At 46.4% G+C, this 19,956-nt stretch overlaps 1 protein-coding gene across 2 annotated transcripts in view; it reads left to right on the forward strand.

The window, feature by feature from the left end:
- The first annotated feature begins 12,172 nt into the window (after positions 1–12,172).
- CACHD1 (cache domain containing 1) overlaps positions 12,173–19,956 on the forward strand; it is a 111,464-nt gene continuing 103,680 nt past the window's right edge. The window contains exon 1 of one of the 2 annotated variants that reach the window (XM_083845687.1): positions 12,173–12,682. In XM_083845687.1, the coding sequence (XP_083701813.1) occupies positions 12,452–12,682 (231 nt within the window). In that variant the 5' untranslated portion in view covers positions 12,173–12,451. The remainder of the gene's footprint in view (positions 12,683–19,956) is intronic. The other variant, XM_083845688.1, reaches the window with a different exon arrangement.

Here is a 19,956-nt window from a genome sequence, read left to right on the forward strand (position 1 = left end):
TTTGGCACGTGCCAAAACTTTTGAATTTCTAAATTGCTTCTGCTCAGCAAGTCAAGACATTGTTTAAGTGTTCTGTGTAAGTACACAGGTACACTTCAACACCATCTACTTCAGACCAGGAATTAATTTTATTAGTTCCAATTTCTTGTTTCTCATCTTCAACGGCTAGGGAAAAAAATATATATATATCTGAGTATTTCTATGTATTTTTTCAATATTTCCAATGTAATCTCTGTATATGTTGGTTCTTTGAGGTAAAGCTAAGGATAGCCTGCATACAGAAATAAATGAAACTCCTACTGATGAAGAGTATCTGAAGTACTGATGCCGCTGTCTTGTTGCCTTTTCTCAGCACCTCTGAATGCCAGGCAATGCCATGCGACTACAGTCAATTTAACAGATGATGCTGCATTTTGCTTTCAACGCATCTCTTTTCTGTTATATTTTAAATTTATTTTACATGGACAATCCAAAAGAGAAATGAAAAGTGAGCAAATTATTAAAATAGTTGCAAGAAAAAAGAGAGAAACAGTTCTACAGCTAAGTTGAAACTAATTAGACTAATAAATCAAAACTAATTCAAGGAAATCATAATTCTGGGGTAATTTACTATAATGTCAAAGTGAGTGAAAAGATGCATTTGAGTAGTTAACTGGCCCACAGGTTTGTTTTTTATTTTATTTTATTTTTATTTTTTTTGAGATTAATGATGAGCAAGGAGGAAGAACCTGGATATGTATGAATATTTATGAGCTTGTTCCAGCATAACTTGCATAATTTAAAATAAATTTGATATCACTGTGGCAAATACTTAGTACAGAGCTAGTTACACTGGGTGAAGATGTATTTAAACTGACCTTTTTTTGTATAATTGTTTAAAATATATTTACTTTGCACAAGATGAAATGTTCTACCATAGAAGTGGCTTTTTAACCTGGAATAATTTGAGTCTGTTTGTAGGCAAGGGAAATAATTTTATGTTGCTATCTGAGCAGCTTCCACTCCGTGTTCTATTTTAACACATACTCTTCCTATAATAGAAGTGCAATTTAGATTTGTGTAATTGTTAAATAATACATAACAGAAGTGAAAGAATTAATGTCTCTGTGGAGTCAGAGCTAAACAGACGCCAGCTAAAAGATGGACTGTTATCTGTAGATTTGCTCTGATGTATCTGAGGCTGTTGTATCCATGGCCCCATCTTAATTTGTCATTCACACTGGAAAGCAGCTAAAGGGTCTGCTGGGAGATCTTTTCATTGCTGTTGTTAAAAAAGGCCATTTTATTTGCAAGACATTTGTCTCTGCCTTGTTTATAACAGCAGGAGGTATGGCTGCACGTCTATCATACTTTAAAGGGCCATTGGTGATAAGATGATCAAAAGAATGCAGGCTCCTTGCAACCACTTGAGTCCAGCAGGCTATATATATCCAGTATGACGAATGGATTTGTCTACTTTTCTTTCATTTTAAGTATACAGTCATTTCCAATAGGACTGTTGGGTACAAACATGTTCTGCAGAATATATACAGGGGCTACGGAGTGTTGTTAAGTGAATAATTAACTGACAAGGGTATCAGGAGCATTTTATAAATGATTTATATTCCTCTGTCTTTGATGAATCATTAGCAATACATTTTCAAGAGGCTTTGTGGAAATTCTCCACCAGTTTCCACAATGCAGCAATATTATTTTCCTATTAATTTGCTATTAGGTAGAGTTAGGCATACTGAAAATGCCCGTTCTATAACAACTCGTACTAAAGCAATTGGACATTAGACATTGCCTTTTGGTAAGGGTGAAGATCACCTCCATGGATGTATGGAGAACATCGCCTTATGTAGCACTCGTCAGACGCTCCCATCATGAAATACACTGGTGTTTCAAGTGGGGATTGAGACAAACCCCCAGCCGTTCTAGATGCTGTGGTTCCCATAAGGCATCCATGGCTGCAGCGCTCCAAGACCAAGTCTTGCCACTTGCATTAAAGATGATTGATGTTCTGCTGATTGCAGGCCACTCTGAGCCTGTATACCTATATGGATTCCCTCCCAGGAAGGCTAACAGCGCCTGGAATAGCCAAGAACCACTGCAGTATTTCCTGCAGAGCTGCGATCTCATTACTACGTAGCTATCTATCCTTATATCACATTTTTTGAATGTCCTGCTGCAGTGAAACCATGAAAAATCTTTAGATGAGTTCAGTGACATGCTAACAAAGGATTCATTACAAATGTTTGTTTTTCTCTTTTTAAAAAAAATGTGTCTTTGCCAGATTTTTGTCTTTCTTTAATGATGATCTCCCCTTTTCCCTCTGAATAGGATATCCTCCAGGGCCTTCAAACACCTCCAGACTGACCGTGCTGTCTTGACTGTGTACTTTCCAAACCTGCCAACATAGGGAGAAATTATGAGCAAAGTCAAGCTGTGATTACATTATTTATTACATTTGTTGCTACTGGCCAATCTACTAAATGAACCTTTTAAAATGTTATCATTCTCATCTGCCCTCTGACCCTACTTTCATCTTCACTCGTAAGGAGGACTGCAAATAACGCTCTCTGACGTTTCATTCAGTCGCCCAACAAGAGGCATTTCAGGTGAGCTAGATTCAGCCTTCATATTAAGGGCATGAATAACTGGAAAATAAAGGTCTATTGCTTTACCACATTTCAGCTGTTCATTAGGTGGGGGAGCTGAAGTCTGCGATAAGAATCAGCAGGCAGAGCCCAACTGATAAGTATTCTAATCCTGTTGATGGAAGAAGAAAAAGAAAACCAGCTGGGATTTTTCACTCTTTGTTTTTTAATTAAGTCTAGACTGTATGCGTTGTGCAGTGCGGAAATATCTGGAAATATTTATCAAATTGCATTCTGATTATTATGTCAATAATTAAATTAAAAGAATGAGCAGAGAATGGATTTAGGAAAGAAATGAAATATTAGCTATACAGATCCTGGTTGCTTAACAGAATATTGCTGAACTTCAAAGGCAGAAATATTCTTTCTCCCAGTTTGAAATTTATTTTAGCTACATAAAATAAACATTAAAATTTTATTTTTATTTAACTCCTTGTTTCCATGAAACTAGAATTTTACATCACTGATGACAAGGAAGCAATATGAACAAGCTGATTTTGCATCTTGCCCTCTTGGCTTTCCGTTTAAAAAATGGCATACCTGTTTCAGTCTTCAAAAAGATTTCTTCAGCAAATCTTGTGTATCATAGGAAAAAAGTAAGTACAGTTTTTTATGATTTTTTTATGAGGCAATGTAGTCTGAGGTTTTAGTTTTCACAGAATATACACAATTTCATTGTATTCCTATGTATTTCATTTTAAAAGACTATCTTTAAGATAATAACTCAGGCTTTAAACGTATAATGGCTGATGTATGTGTCTAACTTTAGGTTAGAGGAGAATTTCAGATGAGTATCGGTGTACTTTAAATACAATAAAATAGTGGCAGGATTGGAGCTTTGTGTTGGTACTTGCTGTAACAAAGAAGAAATAGCAATGGACAAAGAGCAAGCCAAAAAAACCTGTGGAGGCACAGAGTAGCTCGATGCTAATCAGGTATTCAGAAATCACTCGTCCCCCTGCTTCTTCATTAGCTACAGTACCAAAAGCAGCATCTAATCTAATCACATTTTGAATTTTAGAAGAGAGTTTCTGTACGTGCAATCTGTCGTCAACATTGACAGTGACATTTATTGGCTTTTTCCGCAAAAATCCTTTAACAGCAGATAAGTGACTGGATCCTCTGGACTCATACCAGAGGTGCATGTTTTGACTGTTATTTAACTAGGCTGTAAACAAGCTGTTTAATGAACACGTAGGCTAAGTAGTTTAGAATACATGGTTATATTCTGAATGCAGAATTAAAAACCATTCTCTCTGATGGGTTCTTTATTTTCTTCAGTGCAGGCAGACTTCTCCAGCTGATTGATCAAAAACCGCAAAGTTCAAAGTAAGTGTGTCATTATTTGCTATTTTCCATTAAAATGGAAAATCTTTTAAAGAAAAATATTCTTTTCTTTGTCTTGTAACATTACAAACTGCCAATTCAGGTGCACTGCAGTCTGTATTGTCAAATCTATATTTCTCTCCTTGTTACTGGTAGCAAAATTAATAACTAAGTTAAAATATGATCCTGATTATATCCTGACTCTAGAGTTTACAATCCTGCCCATGGGATACTGGCTATTTGCAGTGATGACTAAGGTCTAAGATTTTACAAGAATAAATTCTACTAAGAAAAAAAAAAAGTCATATATATCATGGTAGTGAGGTGAGATTATAGGGGGTACTTTTTGGAGGGACTTAAAGAAAAGAGATCATAAAATAGTAGTTAAAAATCTGACAAAAGAAATTTTTCACTCTGAAAAATAATGACAAAGAAGACAATTACACTGAGTTTCTTAATTTTGGTATTTGTGCACAGTCTGACACTGATTCTTTCTGATAACTTTCCCCAGAAGAATGCAAATTCTACCTTTTCATTCAGATCTTGTGAGATGCTGATATTGAAACCAGAATACGTGTTTCTGTTACTTCTGTAGGCCCTAAGAGTGGCCAGATTCCAAACCACTGGTTGCAGTGAAAATGTAACTACTTACAGATGGTGTAATTTAGGCATTTACTTAGGTGCACATTAGGTATTCCTAAAAATGCAATAAAAGAAAATTCCACTTACTGACTGCCTAATTTCAGAGCCTGTAACCAGCTCAAGGTGTTCCTGGAGCACAGGCAGTGTGGGTGAGGATGCCCTCGCAGCCCTGCTGCTAAGCGCTAAGGAGGGCCAGATGTTTTGGGGCAGAGCAGGAGCACGGGGAGGGGATGACTCCAGGCCACAGACGAGGGTGTTCATGAGGCAGAAAAGAGCCCTGGATTTTGGCCTTCATTCTCGGGATTGTATTTTTATCCATAGTTGTTGGATGTAAAATCCAGAGGGGAGGAGCAGAGCCCAGCGGCCAGGCTTGGAGTCCTTGCTGCTGAGGGACGTACCCGGTAGTGGATGTGTTGGCTGGAGGGCTGATGGTGCTGCACAGAGAGGGCTGTCACTCGGTGCTGTGAGTGGAGCTCCATCCTGCCGTAACTTCAGAAAGGACTTCCCAGGATATGGCTGAGAGATGGAGAAATACCTGTGTCCTGCTGAATGCACGATCCCAAATGACAAAAATGCCCCTCAGGTACCTGATCCGTGACTGCCTGCATCCCTGGTCCAGAAAGGCTGGTGGAACCTTTCAGAAATCAAGCTATTGATTTCTATTTCAGAAATTTCAAGCTATTTCAGAAATTCAAGCCATGGCAATCCCTGCTTGCAACCATTCTCAGGTTTTGTTCAGGTGCTGGTGCTGAGAGATTTAAACTCCGCTCTGCTCCCAGGAGCACGCTCGGTCCTTTGCCTAATTAGCGAGCGTGTTCCTGGGAGCAAAGATCTTGTCAGCCCGTGTTTACAAAGTGCCCCATCAAGCCCTGTCAGCAGGCCCAGCAGAAGTTATGACTTTGGCCTACAAGCCTGCCTCGCATGCGGCTGGGCCCTAGGTGCCGGCGATATTAATAGCAGTGCAGAACCGTGTGTAAAGTGCCAGCTCAGCACTTCGGGGGGGACTCGGCTCGGGGATCTCAAGGAATCCCCACTACAGGGACAGCTGAGGTGTATTCTGTTTCCCAAGGGACAGGAGAGAGATGGACGGCTCTCACGTTCTCCCTGTCGCCGCCACAAATGCTTCTGTCCAACTCATCTCCCTGTGACAAAGTGACACTCTTTTGGTCCTGTGGGAGGTCATACTCTTCTGCCCTAAAAAAAAAAATCACCTTTTACACCACCCCCCCAGTACGTGCTGGGTTCATTGCCAGTCAGGGAATAACTGCGTGGTGGGCACTGCTGTGCTCGTGCTCGATCCCGTGGCAAGACACGGCCCCCAGGCAAGAGAGAGGGAATCTGCACATTGTCACAAGACGGGAGGCTGGGAGCGCATGGAAGGCGCCCCGGTATTTTTTACTTTATTTCAAATAACAAAAATGAGGTGATTTTAATTTTGAGAGTGAAGCCAAAGGAAAAAGAAAAGAAGAAATGTTTTGGTGCCACAAGTTCCATGACATCAACACGAAGATAAAAGAGGAGATGCAGAGGGAAGATAAAGAGATTAGCCTATCAGAATTATTACAAATATTGCCAGTAGCAGTGCCTGTTCCCAAGGCTGCCTGCCATTTCTCAGGGATAAGATCCAGGTTTTCAGAGCTTTTTTTCTATTTGCGCTGGAAAGCTCCTAGCTATTTTTTTGCTGTAGACTCCAAGATATTCATGCTGAAGGGTTCAGCCATTTCCAAGACTGAAGTTATAGAAAACTATAAACAAAGTTGTTTCCTTGAAAAGAAAAAAGCTGAGGTTGTTTAAGTTTTGCCACACTGGCCAACAGCATGCCATCTGATACACCTTTGAAAACCTAGCCTGATTTAGCCAAATTACAAGTCTCTGAAAAGCTATGTCTTGTGTATAATCAGTGAGTCTTTACTGGAGTCTGGCAGCTCCAAGGGTGGAAGCGACTGCCCTCGATGTGTGGACTGTAGGAAACCCAAGCAGTGACCACAGAGGTCGCAGAGCAGCTGGACACGTCCTTGTCCCCAGCACCCTGCATGCTGCGTGACCGTCCTCACCCTGCAGGGCCGATGGCACTGGCTGCGCTGGTGGCTCACGCAGCCCTGCACCAACCACCTTCCAAACAGCAATAACTCACTTGGAATTTCAGATTTCTTTAAACTCCATTTTATTTCATTTCATTTTAATGGAAATTAAAATTTGGGTTTTAATGGAAAACCAGAATCATCGGTCCCCTCACTGGGTGCTGTGGAAATTGGTGCAGAATTAAGGCTTTGCCTGGAACTGGCAGGAATCTCACAGCATAAAGAAAGCCAGCGATTCTCATAACTAAGGAAGAGGCTTATATTTTTCTCACGATCAGTAAGAAGTCTGATGCTGAATGTAATGAGAGGTCCGACCCTGTACTCTTGGATACCCAGGACTGGTTATTCCAATAGCTGTTTTAGCCTTGTGAAGGTTCATGCGTGGTTCCTGTGGGTCTAACCTAGCATGTGCTGCTGAGGCAAATGTGCACTCACTCCAAGCCAGGGTACTGCTGGCGCAAGTTGATACTGAAATCGGGAACAAGTTTATAAAAACAGAGAAGGCATCTGCTGCCATTTTTAGAAATATTTTTCAGATTATTGTAAAAGTATAAAAAAGTGCAAGTGACACAATATTCTGATTTCAGCAATAATCTCATAAACAGTGTCTTCCTAAGCGTGTTTGATCTTTCCATTAGATGTGTGTAGATAAAAAATGATACAGAATGAGAACAACCACGGAAGAATGAAGATATCAAGAAATGTGAATTAGAAAATCAGCATCCTTTATTTCACAGCATGGGCACATCCTTTTATCCATAAGCATGAGAAATGATAATAATTCACACGGTCTTGATTCAGGACAGAACCACTGATATTCCAAGAATTCTTTGAACACGTTTCAAATGCCGTCTGACTCTCATTCACAATTTGCCAGGGTTACCATCTGGTCAACCACATCATTCCTTAGCGGAGCTGCCTCATGAACTGGGTGCCATGTCACTGAAAGAGGTTATCCCAGGTATTACATATATGCAGTACCTGTACTATACACACACATATATAGTGTATATCTCTATATAAGTATGTATATCACAACTATTCTGTGATGGGATGTTTTATACCCCTATTACTGAAGACGCTTCACCAGCTGTATTTTTGAAACATAAAGTGAAGCACATATACTTATGTACATATATAGAGATGTACAGCTGATGTAGAACATTAACTGACTTCTTCCTCAGTGATTTAAGATTACTGATCAGGTCAGGGCTGGCTCCAGGCGTGGGGTACAGGAGACAAATGCTGAGGATATTGGGCTGACAGAGTTAGGAGAGACTCTCAGCCAGAGGTTGGGCCAGCAGGAACAGGTACCCAGCACCTCAGGCCCCTTCCATCAGCTTCTAGCTTCCATCCCACCCTGTCTTTCTGCCATTCTCCTCCCACAGCAGGGATTTTCTTCCTTACATCACCTTTTAGTTAAAATTTAGTAAAAGGCTAGTTGACCTGAAAGGAGACCACACCAGTCATGCTGTGATCTAGCTATGCTGCTAGCATCAGGCTTTTTCCGTCCCGAGCTGTACAGCTGGGCACAATGCTCACTTTGAAATCCCACACCACACACTTAGAAACTACATAACGTGATGGTTTTCATTAAAAATATTATCTGGTGATGATGGTGTTATGGAAAGAACGCTCTCACAGGCACACTTACAGACCCAGGCTGGGGCGGGAGGAGTGCAAGGCATTTTTTCCATTTTCTTTACTGGTTGTAATCCATAGGGGAATGACAGATTAGGTGGGCAGAGGCTGCACTGGCCATGAGATAAATCTTGGAGTTTACAGCCTTATTGGCCCTGCCACATGATACATCTGAAAATAGGCGAGTATAAGGAGTGTAGATACAAGGACAGGTATACAAATGTTCTCCCAGTCAGAAATTAGTGAAGGATGTTCCAGGGACAGTTCTTTCTGACGTATAACACAGTTTGCAATCTGCATAAACAGAAACTAGGTTTCGAGAAGCAGATTTAAGATGCAATAATCAATTACTACTCGCAATCTTCCCTGCTAAATCAAAGAGTAAGAGATGCCACTCTTGGCTTGATCCTACCATGTCGGTATGTTCAGAAGTAACTCTCACCAGGGAGCAAAGATCAAACTTATGGAGAGAGTAAGAACTGTATCAAAACGTAACACAGAGATACAACTTCCAGAGCAGAAAATATTTAAAAACATACTGGGAGGGGAGTGAAACTAAACATGAAAATCAAAATGAGCAAAGTAAGCTCTTCTGACTTAGCTGTATACAACTTACTCAGGTTAGAAGACAAGTAGAAAAGGAATCAGACAAGCGAGTAAAAGCACATAAATTGGGAGACAGAAAAGGTAGATAGCAGAAAATCAAAAAACAGTAACCTCATAAAAAACTTAAATTTTCTCTATTTTAAGCCAGATTTATACAAAAAGATTCAATTTAGTCTTTGCTTCAAGGTCAGAAAGGAGAGGCACAAATACTTTCCCAGCTCCTTGGTGAGTGACCAACATCCCGCTGCTTTTGCGGGATGCAGCTTGCAGGCTGAACCATCCAAAAAGGGCTATGGACCGGGAGAGAGGATCAGGCAGGAAGCATGGGGCTGCCAGACGAACATTCTGCCTGCCTTTCAATTTTTGGAGTGTGTGTTGTATTGCTTGCAGGTGTGAAGATCAGTATCACCAAGAAGTGCCACTTTCAAGGAGATTTTCCAGAGATTAGACCATGCCTTTCCAACATATGATGCTCCTGACTTGCTAGGAGAGTGCAGGGACTTGCTACAAAGTGAAGCAAGTGCAGCAAGCTAAGGACATTGCTTTTTTCTACAGAGGAGAACACTGTACTCTTACAGATCCGTACTTGTATATATAGCTTGATTACAGTTTTGAAAATATAAATTAAATATTTATCAGTAAAGGAACTTCAGAAGATACATCAACAAAGTCATGATCACTACAGAGAGATATATTCAGTTAACAAACCTTGGCTCAGTACATTTTTAATAATATGCTACAGAAATAGGGCTTTTCATTGGTGTTATCACATGTACCAGCACTTGTTCTGTTACCCCTCCTGGCATACGCTAACCTATCTGCTCACGCTGCTCTCAGGAGAATGCTTACTCCCACCATGGCTCCGGGATTTATACCTGACATATGTTCCTCTTCTTCCCATACCCCAGCACTTAAACTCTGTGTTCATTTTTTCCTTGCTGTTTAGAAAAAGGACATTTTTTTTTTTCTAGCATGGCCTCATTTTTGCAAATCTGAATGGCTAAATTATTTATGCCTGAATGCTGGTAGCACAGCATAGACCTGATTGCATCTGTTTCTTCCCCATCCAGTCCCCTGCTCTCTGGGACTCCTCTTCTGGCCATGCCATGACACTACTGCACCAACAAGGCCATGTCCCTCTTCTCCAAGGCTTATTCTAAGGCAAAAGGAGGCGGATTTAATCCACAGCTGTGTAACCACATAAATGCATAGAGACCAGCCTGGCTTGAGAGACTGCTGGAGCATCAGGTTGTCTGCGTTGGCAGTTTTGGCTGATGTCCTGTGACTCCAATGATCACGCAATTTGAATAGCAAAGGTTTTTTTAGATATCATATTCTTATCCCGCCCCCCTGGCTCTTTCCCTCGGTATTTTGGAGGGAGTTGTTTCCTATTTTTCTTTAAAACTTCAGATGTGTGAAAGCTGATCTAGGAGTGGGACCGTGATGGGTACGGGATGCACACGGCTGTGCTGTGAGCTGGGCGGCCAGGCTGGGAGGCAGCGACGCTGCCACGGAGCAGACGGGAACTCGGGAGCAGCCCAGATTTGCCTCGAGGGCTGCAGGGTGAATTAGGTTAGGTTGTGTATGAAAATGCAAAACCTGTTCAGTTGGTTACCTTGCCGTAAGTAGGATCCTGGGGCTCTGGAAGCAGAAGGACAATTGCCTCATTCATTTCCTGAGGTTAGTTTGTTAAAAAAAAAAAAAAAAAAGACTATTTGTAGCATGAATGTTGGATTTCAGGATCAGGAGCATGAATTTGGTGCCTTGGATAGCTGGAGAGTCCGTGGTGCTGCTAATGCAGCTAGCTACTGACTTAGCTCCAGCTGTAGCCTTGATGGGATAATTTTTTATATAACAAAGTTTACAGAGATGGATTTTTCTTTTCAAACAAGCAGCTAGGGCCAGAAATGAAATAAAAAATAAAAGTGGGTAGCGAAGCCAAGATATTCGAAAACCACTTGGCTTTTCACTATAATTTAAAACCTTTGCGTCCCCCACTAGTGAATCTAATAAAAAAAACATAAAATGTAATATGAAAATGACTGGTGCTAAGAGCGAATTTGGCTCACTCTCTCTATCTCTTGGGCCCAGGGAAAATATTCCAACAGAAGTCCAAGAGCTTCAGCATGATGGAAAGAAAATTCCTTGTCTTTCAGGTAGCTAATGCTACTTTAGCAATGGAAATAAAAGATAGCGATTACAGCAGCTTTGAGAGGCGTCATTTTGGTTTAGTCCTAAACCATAATTCCTGCTCAGGATAAGTGAAAAAAAATATTTTAGGCCCATAAATCACCTAGAAGGACGAAAGCCAAGGATAAACTGATACAGCATTTGTATAGTGAGAATTATATTCCATTTATTAAATCCAAACGAAAGGGGGTTGCTGAATCCCGTAGAAGCCTGGTGGCAGGGGAACCTGGTGCAGGGAGGCACCCATGGGAGCAGAGTTTTGGGTCTGACCCAGCTCCAGCCCTACACAAAGAGGGCCTGGGAATTGCTGTGTTAAAGCTGCCTGAGAGAAGCCAACAAAACAACTGTTAAAGATGGTAGAAACTCGATTTCTAGAAAATAGGATCTTTTGTGCCCGGAGAAGCTGTGGACGCCCCATCCCCAGGAGTTGCTCAACGAGGCCACTGGCCTCTGGGCTGGGCTGGGCGCGCTGGATGGGCTTTGAGGTCCCTCCCAACGCAAACCGTTCTGGGATTCTGTGATTATGGGAAATAATATTGAGGCTGTATTGATTGTACTTCATACACCAGGAGCCGGCAGCATGCACTAAGGGGCAGTCACACGGCTTACACGAGGCACGGCACGAGTAAGAGCATGAGAGCACCGGGTCTGGTGGTGGGTGGTGATGAATCGTTAACTTGTGGAATTTCTGCTGCAGGACACAACGGGCTCTTAGGCAAAGTTATCTGAGCGTGTACCGGGGCCACTTGGCCGCTGCAGGTTTAAATGCGTTTAAAAACAGCGCAGACCCTCGAGGTTTTCCGTCAGGGGTGTTAACGGAGCTAAGCCTGGTGGGTGCCGCAGCGCCTGGCGTCCGGCCTCCTGGGCTGGGGTGCCCGGCGCTGACACGGGGAGGAGGGCTGCTTTAAAACAACCAAATAAAAGGCGAATAACAAAGGGCGCCGCCTTCCCAGGTCGCGGCCCCTCAGCGCGCTCCCCGCGGCCTCCTCAGGCGGCGCGGGCGGGCGGGAGGCGGCGGCCGAGGGGAGGAGCGGGGAGGGGAGAAGGGGCCCGGCCCGGCCCCGCGCTGCCCCCGGCCGCCTCCTTCTCCCCGCCGCCACTCCGCTGCCGGCCCCGCCGCTGCCGCTCCTCCCCTGCTCCGCGGTTTGCGGCTCTCCGCCGCCGCTCTCCCTCAGCGGCGGGGCCGCGGCGCGCAGGGTTCCCCGCAGCCGGCCGGGCAGCGGCGCCGCCGTCCCCTTCGCCGTCCCTTTCCCCCTCATGGCGGCCGCCCCGCGGCTCTAGCGAGCCCCCCGGCCCGGGGGGAAGTTGCCCTCCCGCCGCGGCAGCATGGCGCGGGGCGGAGGGCGGCGGGAGGAGGCCGCCTCCACCGCAGCCGCCTCAGCCGCCCGGGGCCGCCGCAGCCCGCGGGGCCGGGGGCCGCTGGGCCTCGTGTGCCTGGCGCTGCTGTGCGGGCTGGGCGCCGCCGAGGCGGAGTTCGCCATCCTGGAGGAAGCGCAAGTTGTGGCGGCGCAGATGAGGAAACTGGCCGCCGAGGAGCTGGGGGTCGTCACCATGCAGGTACGGCCCGGCCGGCCCCGCTTCTCCTGCCCCGCCGCCCTCCCACGCGCCTCCCCGCCGATCCCCGCGCTGCCCCTTTTCTCCCTTTCTCTTCCCTCTTCGCCTGCTCCTTTCCCTTCTTTGCGAACTTTCCTTCCCTTTGTGCGGCCCCGGGCCGCCGGGGGCTGCTTCGCTGCCGTCCCCGCTGCGTTTCCGCGGCCCCAAAAAGAAGGGGCCGAGCCCCGCGGGTCGCTCCCCGCGGCCCCACACGCCGGCCCCCGGGCAGCCCCTGCCATGGGGGGAGCGAATTCAGTTTGAAAAGCCTCCCGCGCTGAAAGGGAGAAGCTTTGATGCGGTCAGCGGGGGTCTCTACCCAAATGGCCTTTTATCTGCTCCAAACTGGCCCCGTCCTGTCACCTCCGAAGCATCTTTGTGTGGGGCGGCCTCCCCGGGCCGCGTTTTGTCCAGGGAAACGCTGAGGGAACGCTGCTCTTGTCCTCGAGGCTGGGAAGACGTGGGTTGAGACGGCTTCGCTTAACGGGGGAGGTTATTGCTGTACCCAGCTCAGGAGAGTCGCTTTTTTCACACCCTGTGCATCCCCACGGACGTATTTCTCCTCAAAAGATAGGAGCGTAATCCTTTAATGCTGGGGTGCCGGGTGGTGGGAAGTAAGTCAGTGTAATTGTATTGCTAAATGTGGCCTGGCGTGTTTTAAAGAAAATCAACTATTAAAAACACCTTAATATGATCATCTTCAGTGCATGTTGTCTTTAAAAAAAGCAACTTGCACAGCAATATACGTGGGTACCTTGCACACCGCGCCTTGCAGGGATGAGGGAGAGCCCCATCTCCCTGAGAGTCGCTTGTCCTGGCCAGGGAACCAGCTGGGTGCCGGTGCACAGGGATGCAAATAACGTTAGAAAGCCTTATTTACTATTACTTGGCTATTTAAGGCCCCAAAGTAATGTAATGCGGTGAAACTGGTAGTTAAACTCTGAAAACCCTTTTCATACCGAGCTCTATTTTTGTAAGCTTAATATTTTGGCTGCCTGAACTCCCATCAAGCTAACGTGCAGCCTGTCCTGTGCTCCCTCCTGTAACATTATTACAGCTGTTTAAGATTAAAAACCGGTGGAAACGAACCTCCCCCGATTTTAGAAGCTTCTTTGCTGACCTCCCGCAGTAGAACAAAAAATGTTATGACATGTGTCACTGCAGCCCGTGGTTCGTACTTGATTTGAGGGTAGAATTTGCCTAAGCCTGCCCAGACGGGGCCGGGTGGAGCTGGCGCGGAGTTCCCCTGTCCTCCGCTTGTGTGGGGCTGGTGGTGAGCGTGGAAACCATCGGAGCACAAGCGGGTGCTCTGCCCAGGCATAAGGGATGCTGGTGGGATTTCGGAAGAAGGGAGAGGGCTTTTGTGCTTTAATTGGATCTAAACCGATGGGTGTTGCCCTGGCTTTGGAGGCAGGTCCAAAGTCGGTGGGGAGCCATGGGGACAATGGGTGGTTGGTGCTTGTGGCTGCGTAGGGCAAAGGGAGTGAAGGGGCAGAGGTGGGAGACATCCATAATTGCAGGATGAAACTGGGGGAGATGTTTTGGGGAGGTAGGAGACAGGTGGCTGTGGTAGTGAGAAGGAAGGTTAATATCCAAACACTTGGCAGCTGTGGTTTTATTCAATCCTATACGTCGTAGAGGGGGAAGCGGCAGGACCGAACGCTGCTCTTGCACCCTGCCGTCACGCTTTGGTCCTTCTCGGTTGCAGCTCCCGCTCCGCGGGTCCCGGTGATAGGCAGGAGGAGTGTCACCAGCCGCTGGAACGGGACCTGCGTGGGGGAGAGGGCTGTGGAGGAAGGGTAGGTCTGAGTCGGGGAGGAAACGTCCAGTGGGTGGCGGAGCAGGTGGAAATGCTTACTTAAAGAGAGGGAAGGTGAGAGGGTGGTTGGGGCGTGTCTGAGCTCAGGGAAGAGTCTGGGAAAAGAGAAGATTGTAAAAGGAGCCTCCATAAGCGAGGGAAGGGAGGACGAGGGGGAGCCTACAGAGGAGACGTTAGAGGAGCAAGTGGAAGAGGTAAGAGGAGAACCCCCAAATTTCTGAGCCTTACATGCCTGTGAAGAAGGGCAGGGTGTAACGAGTATGGAAGCTGGGAGTTGGAGAATACACTGGATTTCTGCAGGAGCAGCAGTCAGCGCTATAAACAAGATCCGTCTCGTCTGCGCAGTGTCTCCTTCCTGTCCTGCATTCTCCTTTACCAGAACTTCACGTAATTAGTGCAGCAGTAAGACGAGCTTGGTGTTTTTAACCTAATCGCATTACTTTGCCCCGTTGGGAGGAACAAGATGCGTGTACGTCGGCGTTGTGATACCGGCTGAAGCCACGGGAAGAAGGAGGATGAGAGATTTCTGATGCCAGCATCGCCCTGACAATTGTTTTTGGCACTCGCAGCTCAGCTATTTATAGACGCCTGCTGAGTGTCTGACTGGTGCTTCTAAGCAATGCTTTTTCTCATACCTGCGAGTGCTCCGGTTGCACGTGTGAATTTGTTCCTCGCTGGGGCTGCGCGGAGCAGCTGAGGGTGCAAAACCGCGGGGCAGCGGTGTGGCAGCGAGGTGTCGCACGGTGTTCGCCGGGTGGGAGCCCTTGTGTGCCGCTGGGCTGGAGGTGTGCGGGCTGCTGCCTCTGCTGGGTGTTACAGGTCTCGGTGCTGCTCCTGGAAAAGACGTGGTCCGTGACGTCCATCAATAGCCTGACTTCTCTCCGGCACCTATTTATTGCCGTTCCTGCTCTGCAGGGCAGTTCTGCAAGAGCCGCACTCAGTGACGGTGCCGTGTTTGAACGCCGCGTGCGTTTCCTTTCGTGCATCGTAGCGTGGGTTGGTGTATGTGCAAATGTGTGCCCGTCTTTCTGCCCGGGGTGATCTGGTTAAGTTTCCCCCAAAATTCATCAGCGCTGCTCCCAGTCTAACCAGAAGCAGCCACCCCGCAGCCTTTCTTTCCTTGCTGTGCGGTGACAAAGGCAGGAGGAGAAGCCTCCGCTTGGCGTGCGGGTGGATGGACGCGACGTAGCAGTGCAGAAGACGTTTGCCGTTTTAAGATACAGCGTTATTGTTTGTAACTGCCCGTACTGAAGTACTCCAGTGCCTGGGAAATGAAATCCAAAGGAAGATGTCTTTGTGGCAAGATGCCTTACTGGTGCGTGCCCCCCAGCTTTGGTGGGGCTGGAGCGGGGAAAGGCGCTGCTGTGAGGGGCTCGGGCTCTGCTGGCTTCGCCCCGCAGGCAGGATCCTGTCGGGGTGTTGGGAGAGAACCACGCAAAGAAACGGGGTCGTGCACCAGCAGCAGGACGCAGGTACGGTACCTGAAATTACGCATAACCGTTATCCTCTTTTTGGTTAGTGAGAGCGCGTGGGGATGGTGGCCCTGTAGTTATTGGGAACAGATTTCAGTTTGGCGGCAGACTCCAGCGGTAATTACAAACTGAGCACCTCCTTGTGCTAAAACTACACCAAAAATGGGGGCTGTGTCGTGACCTCGTCTGCCAGCGGTATTTCCCTCGGCTCCGTTACCTGGCCAGGCTTAGCCAGGGCTCTGTGACTCAGTTGAAATTACCGAGTAGGTCGCTGCTTGAGCCAACCAAAATTCTTCAGCCGGGAGGTGAAGGCAGGAAAAGAGTAAGTGGGAACTTTTGCGAGCGTTTTGTTTTGGTTTTGGCAGGATTTAACCCTCCAAGCGGCACGGGGCGCACAAGGTGAGAACTATTGAACCGCGCTTTCTTGGTAGCGTTGGGCAAGGGAGCATCTCCGCCTACAAAATGGGGATATAATGCTTTCGGTGAGAGTTGAAAGGATTAAGCAACGCTTTGAAGATGAAAAGCACTGTTAAGTGCATTTATAACTTTCAAGATACACGCCGCGATGTTTCTAGCCAGATAGTAACAAAAGTTATAGGCCCAGAGGGCCTTGAATATTTCTGAAGACAGCTCTGCCATCTGAATCCTTTACGCTCACTCCATGAAGGAAGCAGGGCCCTTTCTCATTGTCTGTTGGTTGGAAGAAATAAATGGGTTTTGACTGTGAAGATAGCCGCTTGCTGCCCATTTTTTTCCATGCTGTGGTGGGTTTTGTTGCTCTGTTTTTGTTTTTATATTAATACTTGCTCAGATGACGTAGCGACATGTAAAAATAATGAACAGCGTAGTGCGTGCTTCTGCAGCCTGACTGGCAAATGTGTTCTGTTTATTTTGCTAATACCTCGCCCAGCCGCATGTTCTTCAAGACACACAGACTGAACGCGGACCAGAACGGTGCAGCAACGCGGAGATGTCCCGGGGTTCCTGCGGGGAGGATGAGGTGACACCTTCCTTCTGAAAAATCCACATTCTTTGAAGATTTCTGGGTGATGGCAAAGAGTCACAGTCACAAGAACTGTCTGCTTATTTAATCTCTTTGAAAAAGAACACTGGCAGAGTACAAATATATTTTTTTTTCTAGTGGGATGTCCTTCTGGTTAGTGACAGTGGATTTACAGCTTGGCAGAGAGAAATCCCATTTCAAGCTGCACTGCAGACCGGTCGAAATACCAGAGCCTTGGTTCTCCACCCCTGAAATAGGGGTTTCATACACTGCCCCTCTAATTTCTATAAGCATTTGTAAATAAATCTGTGGGTGACTGGGAAGTTCTTGTGCAGCAAGTGGTGTAAAATGCTGCGAGTCCTCAAGCACCGGATCCGAAACCTGGGCATCTGCGGACAATTTAGAGCCCTCGACCAAATGACAGCACGGAAAACAGCTTCCATTTTTTTTCCTTTTATTTTCACGTTGATTCCAGCTTGTGAAATTGAAATACAAAAGGGGAAAAAAAAATAAGGAAGGCTGATAAATGGTTGAGTAGATCCTTCTTGCAATTTGGCAGTAGTGCTCGCTTTAGTAATAATTACAGGGTAGAAATCAGTGGAGTAAAATCTCATCTGGTTTACATGATTATGTCTTGGTTTGAATCCAGCTCCGCCAGCCTTTTTCAAGGCTCTGTGAAAGCCCGAGACTGCAGCAGTTTTTCATCCTGTTCCACTTGGATTCTTTTTTTATTTATTTCCAGCATGAAACATTTCAATAGATCCAGAGAGGTCCTGGTGGAAGCGCGGGGAGGACGGCGGCGCGTAGGAGACCGAATCTGAATTTTTAATTAGGCTTTGAGTTGTTTCTTCAAAGCGGCGAGGCATCGTTAGCGCTGTAAGCCTGGGTGCAGTAGCGAAGACTGACATTTTGCTTCAAACAGGGAGAACGCAGCTGTCCTGCGCAGATAAAAGTTGCCGGATGCGGCGCAGCAAGGTGGGTCGGCAGATAGCGAGCTGTCCCCCTGCACCGCCGCGCCGAGGACCCTGCCAGGTGTGGGGGGACGGAGGAGTCGCTAACAGGAAGACGTCCAAGGGAGCCGTAAAGCAAGGGGGAATCTCTCGGCTGTGGCAGGGCTGATAACGCGTAGGTTAAGAAGGCAGGAAAGTAAATACAGCCAGCTTTTTTTCGTAGGTTCCTTCAGCAGCGGAGGTGCCTAATGGTCCTAACGCAGCAGAAGCTGCGGTGGCACCGGTAGCTTGACCAGGAGCTCGTGAGAAGAACTTTAATACTTATTGTCAAGTAAAATTGAATGCTTTTCACTTCATTTCAGATGGAAAGGCAAGATACGCTTGAGAATAGAAGATATAAAGTATTGAAGGATTTTATTTTGTTTGTCAGTAGTTTTTTATGTTCATGGATAAAAGGATGTATTAAGTATTAGCAGAGTCTTTTATTTAACAGTTACTCTTTTCTGTTTATCAGTTATTGATGAAGAAATTGAAGGGGGGAAAAAAAGCTTGGAACCTTACCAGTTGTGCACACTGCTGTGGGGGAGTGCCCGGCTGTAAGGAAGTGTCCCCCATTTCCCCGTTTCCCTTGCCAGGGCCACTCTGTGGCCTGAACTCGCGGCTGTGATGCCGGGCTGCTCGTGTGCGATGCTGACTGCTCACGGCAACCTGGCGTGCGTCAGGGTGCATGGGAAGCTCTGCTGGGGACTTCTGTAAGGGCTCGATAACGTCCCAGGAATGATTTATTTCCATGTGGTTGAATAGAAACCAGTCACTTTGGGTTTTTTCTCTTTCTTTTTTTTTCCTGAACATGGGTAATATAAGTTAAAAATCTGAGTAGCGCATTTCGTGTGTCAGTTTTGGTTTTGTATGTCAGAAATTCTGGCAGTTTGAACTAACAGCTGTGCTACCTCTCCTTGTATCGTGGGCTTAACACAGAATAAAGCAGAAAACTGTGAAGTACTGAGCATCGGGCAAAGCAGAGCGCTCTGCAGTCGTGGCTTTCCTGGAGCTTCTTGTTGTTGCATAATGCGCAGCGGTAGTGAAGTCTGAAGGGATATCCTCGTGCTTTCTTTCCCATGGAAAACGGAATTTAATACTGATATTTATCCAGCGTCTGTCGTTCAGTCGTGCCTTTTGCAGCGTGGAACAGAGTACGTGCGAAGTCATTGCTGGGATCCTGCTCTGTGTGTGTCCTTCTCCGGTACGGGTCTCTGTGAGGTGCTGTGCTAATTTTGCAGAGAATCTGAGCCGACTTGTGAAATAACGATGGTGACACAAGTCAATGGTAGTGGTTTCCGGGACCATGGAAAGGTTTCCCGGAGTCACTTATATCAGCTGTGGGTGAGGTCTCTCTAGAGTCTCCCGAGTGATTTTGCCAAAGTCTATTTGCACAATTCCAATCGTTAGTAAAAACAAACTATTACCTCTCCTTTTACCGGCTTCTCAGCCAGGAGCAGCTGATAAAACCAACTTTTCACTGGCGTCGTTTCCCTTTAAACACAGCTTTGCTCAGTTTTCGCTCTGTGCTTCGAGGCTGCAACCGTTCTCCTAGCAGAGAAGAAAAGCCGTAACACGCTTCTGAGAAAAGCTGCAATTTCACTTGCAGCAGTTCTGTGGGGCTGTCTAGCGAGTGCTCTTTGTCCGTTTTTGGCCCTCTTTCGCACGTACTCCTGCGATGCGAGAGGAATTTTTGGCTACGCTCACGATTGTCACAGGTGGGAATGAGGCCAGGGAAAAAGCCTTGAAAATAGACACATCTGGAGGTTCCTGTAAAAGCTTCTAGAAGCTGGGACTTCTTAAGCAGAGTTTCTTGTGCATGTGCCCTGGTAGGGCTGCAGGAGGATTCCTGTGCTGCTTTTGTGGATTCCAGACCAAGAAAATCCCCTGGAAGCTGCATTTCCAGAGGCCTCCCTTGGCAGCTCAGTGGGTTTCCTACAAAGCTTGCTTTGCGGCCA

Source organism: Anser anser (assembly GCF_964211835.1).
Source record: "Anser anser genome assembly, chromosome: 8".
NCBI classification, from domain to species: Eukaryota; Metazoa; Chordata; class Aves; order Anseriformes; family Anatidae; genus Anser; species Anser anser.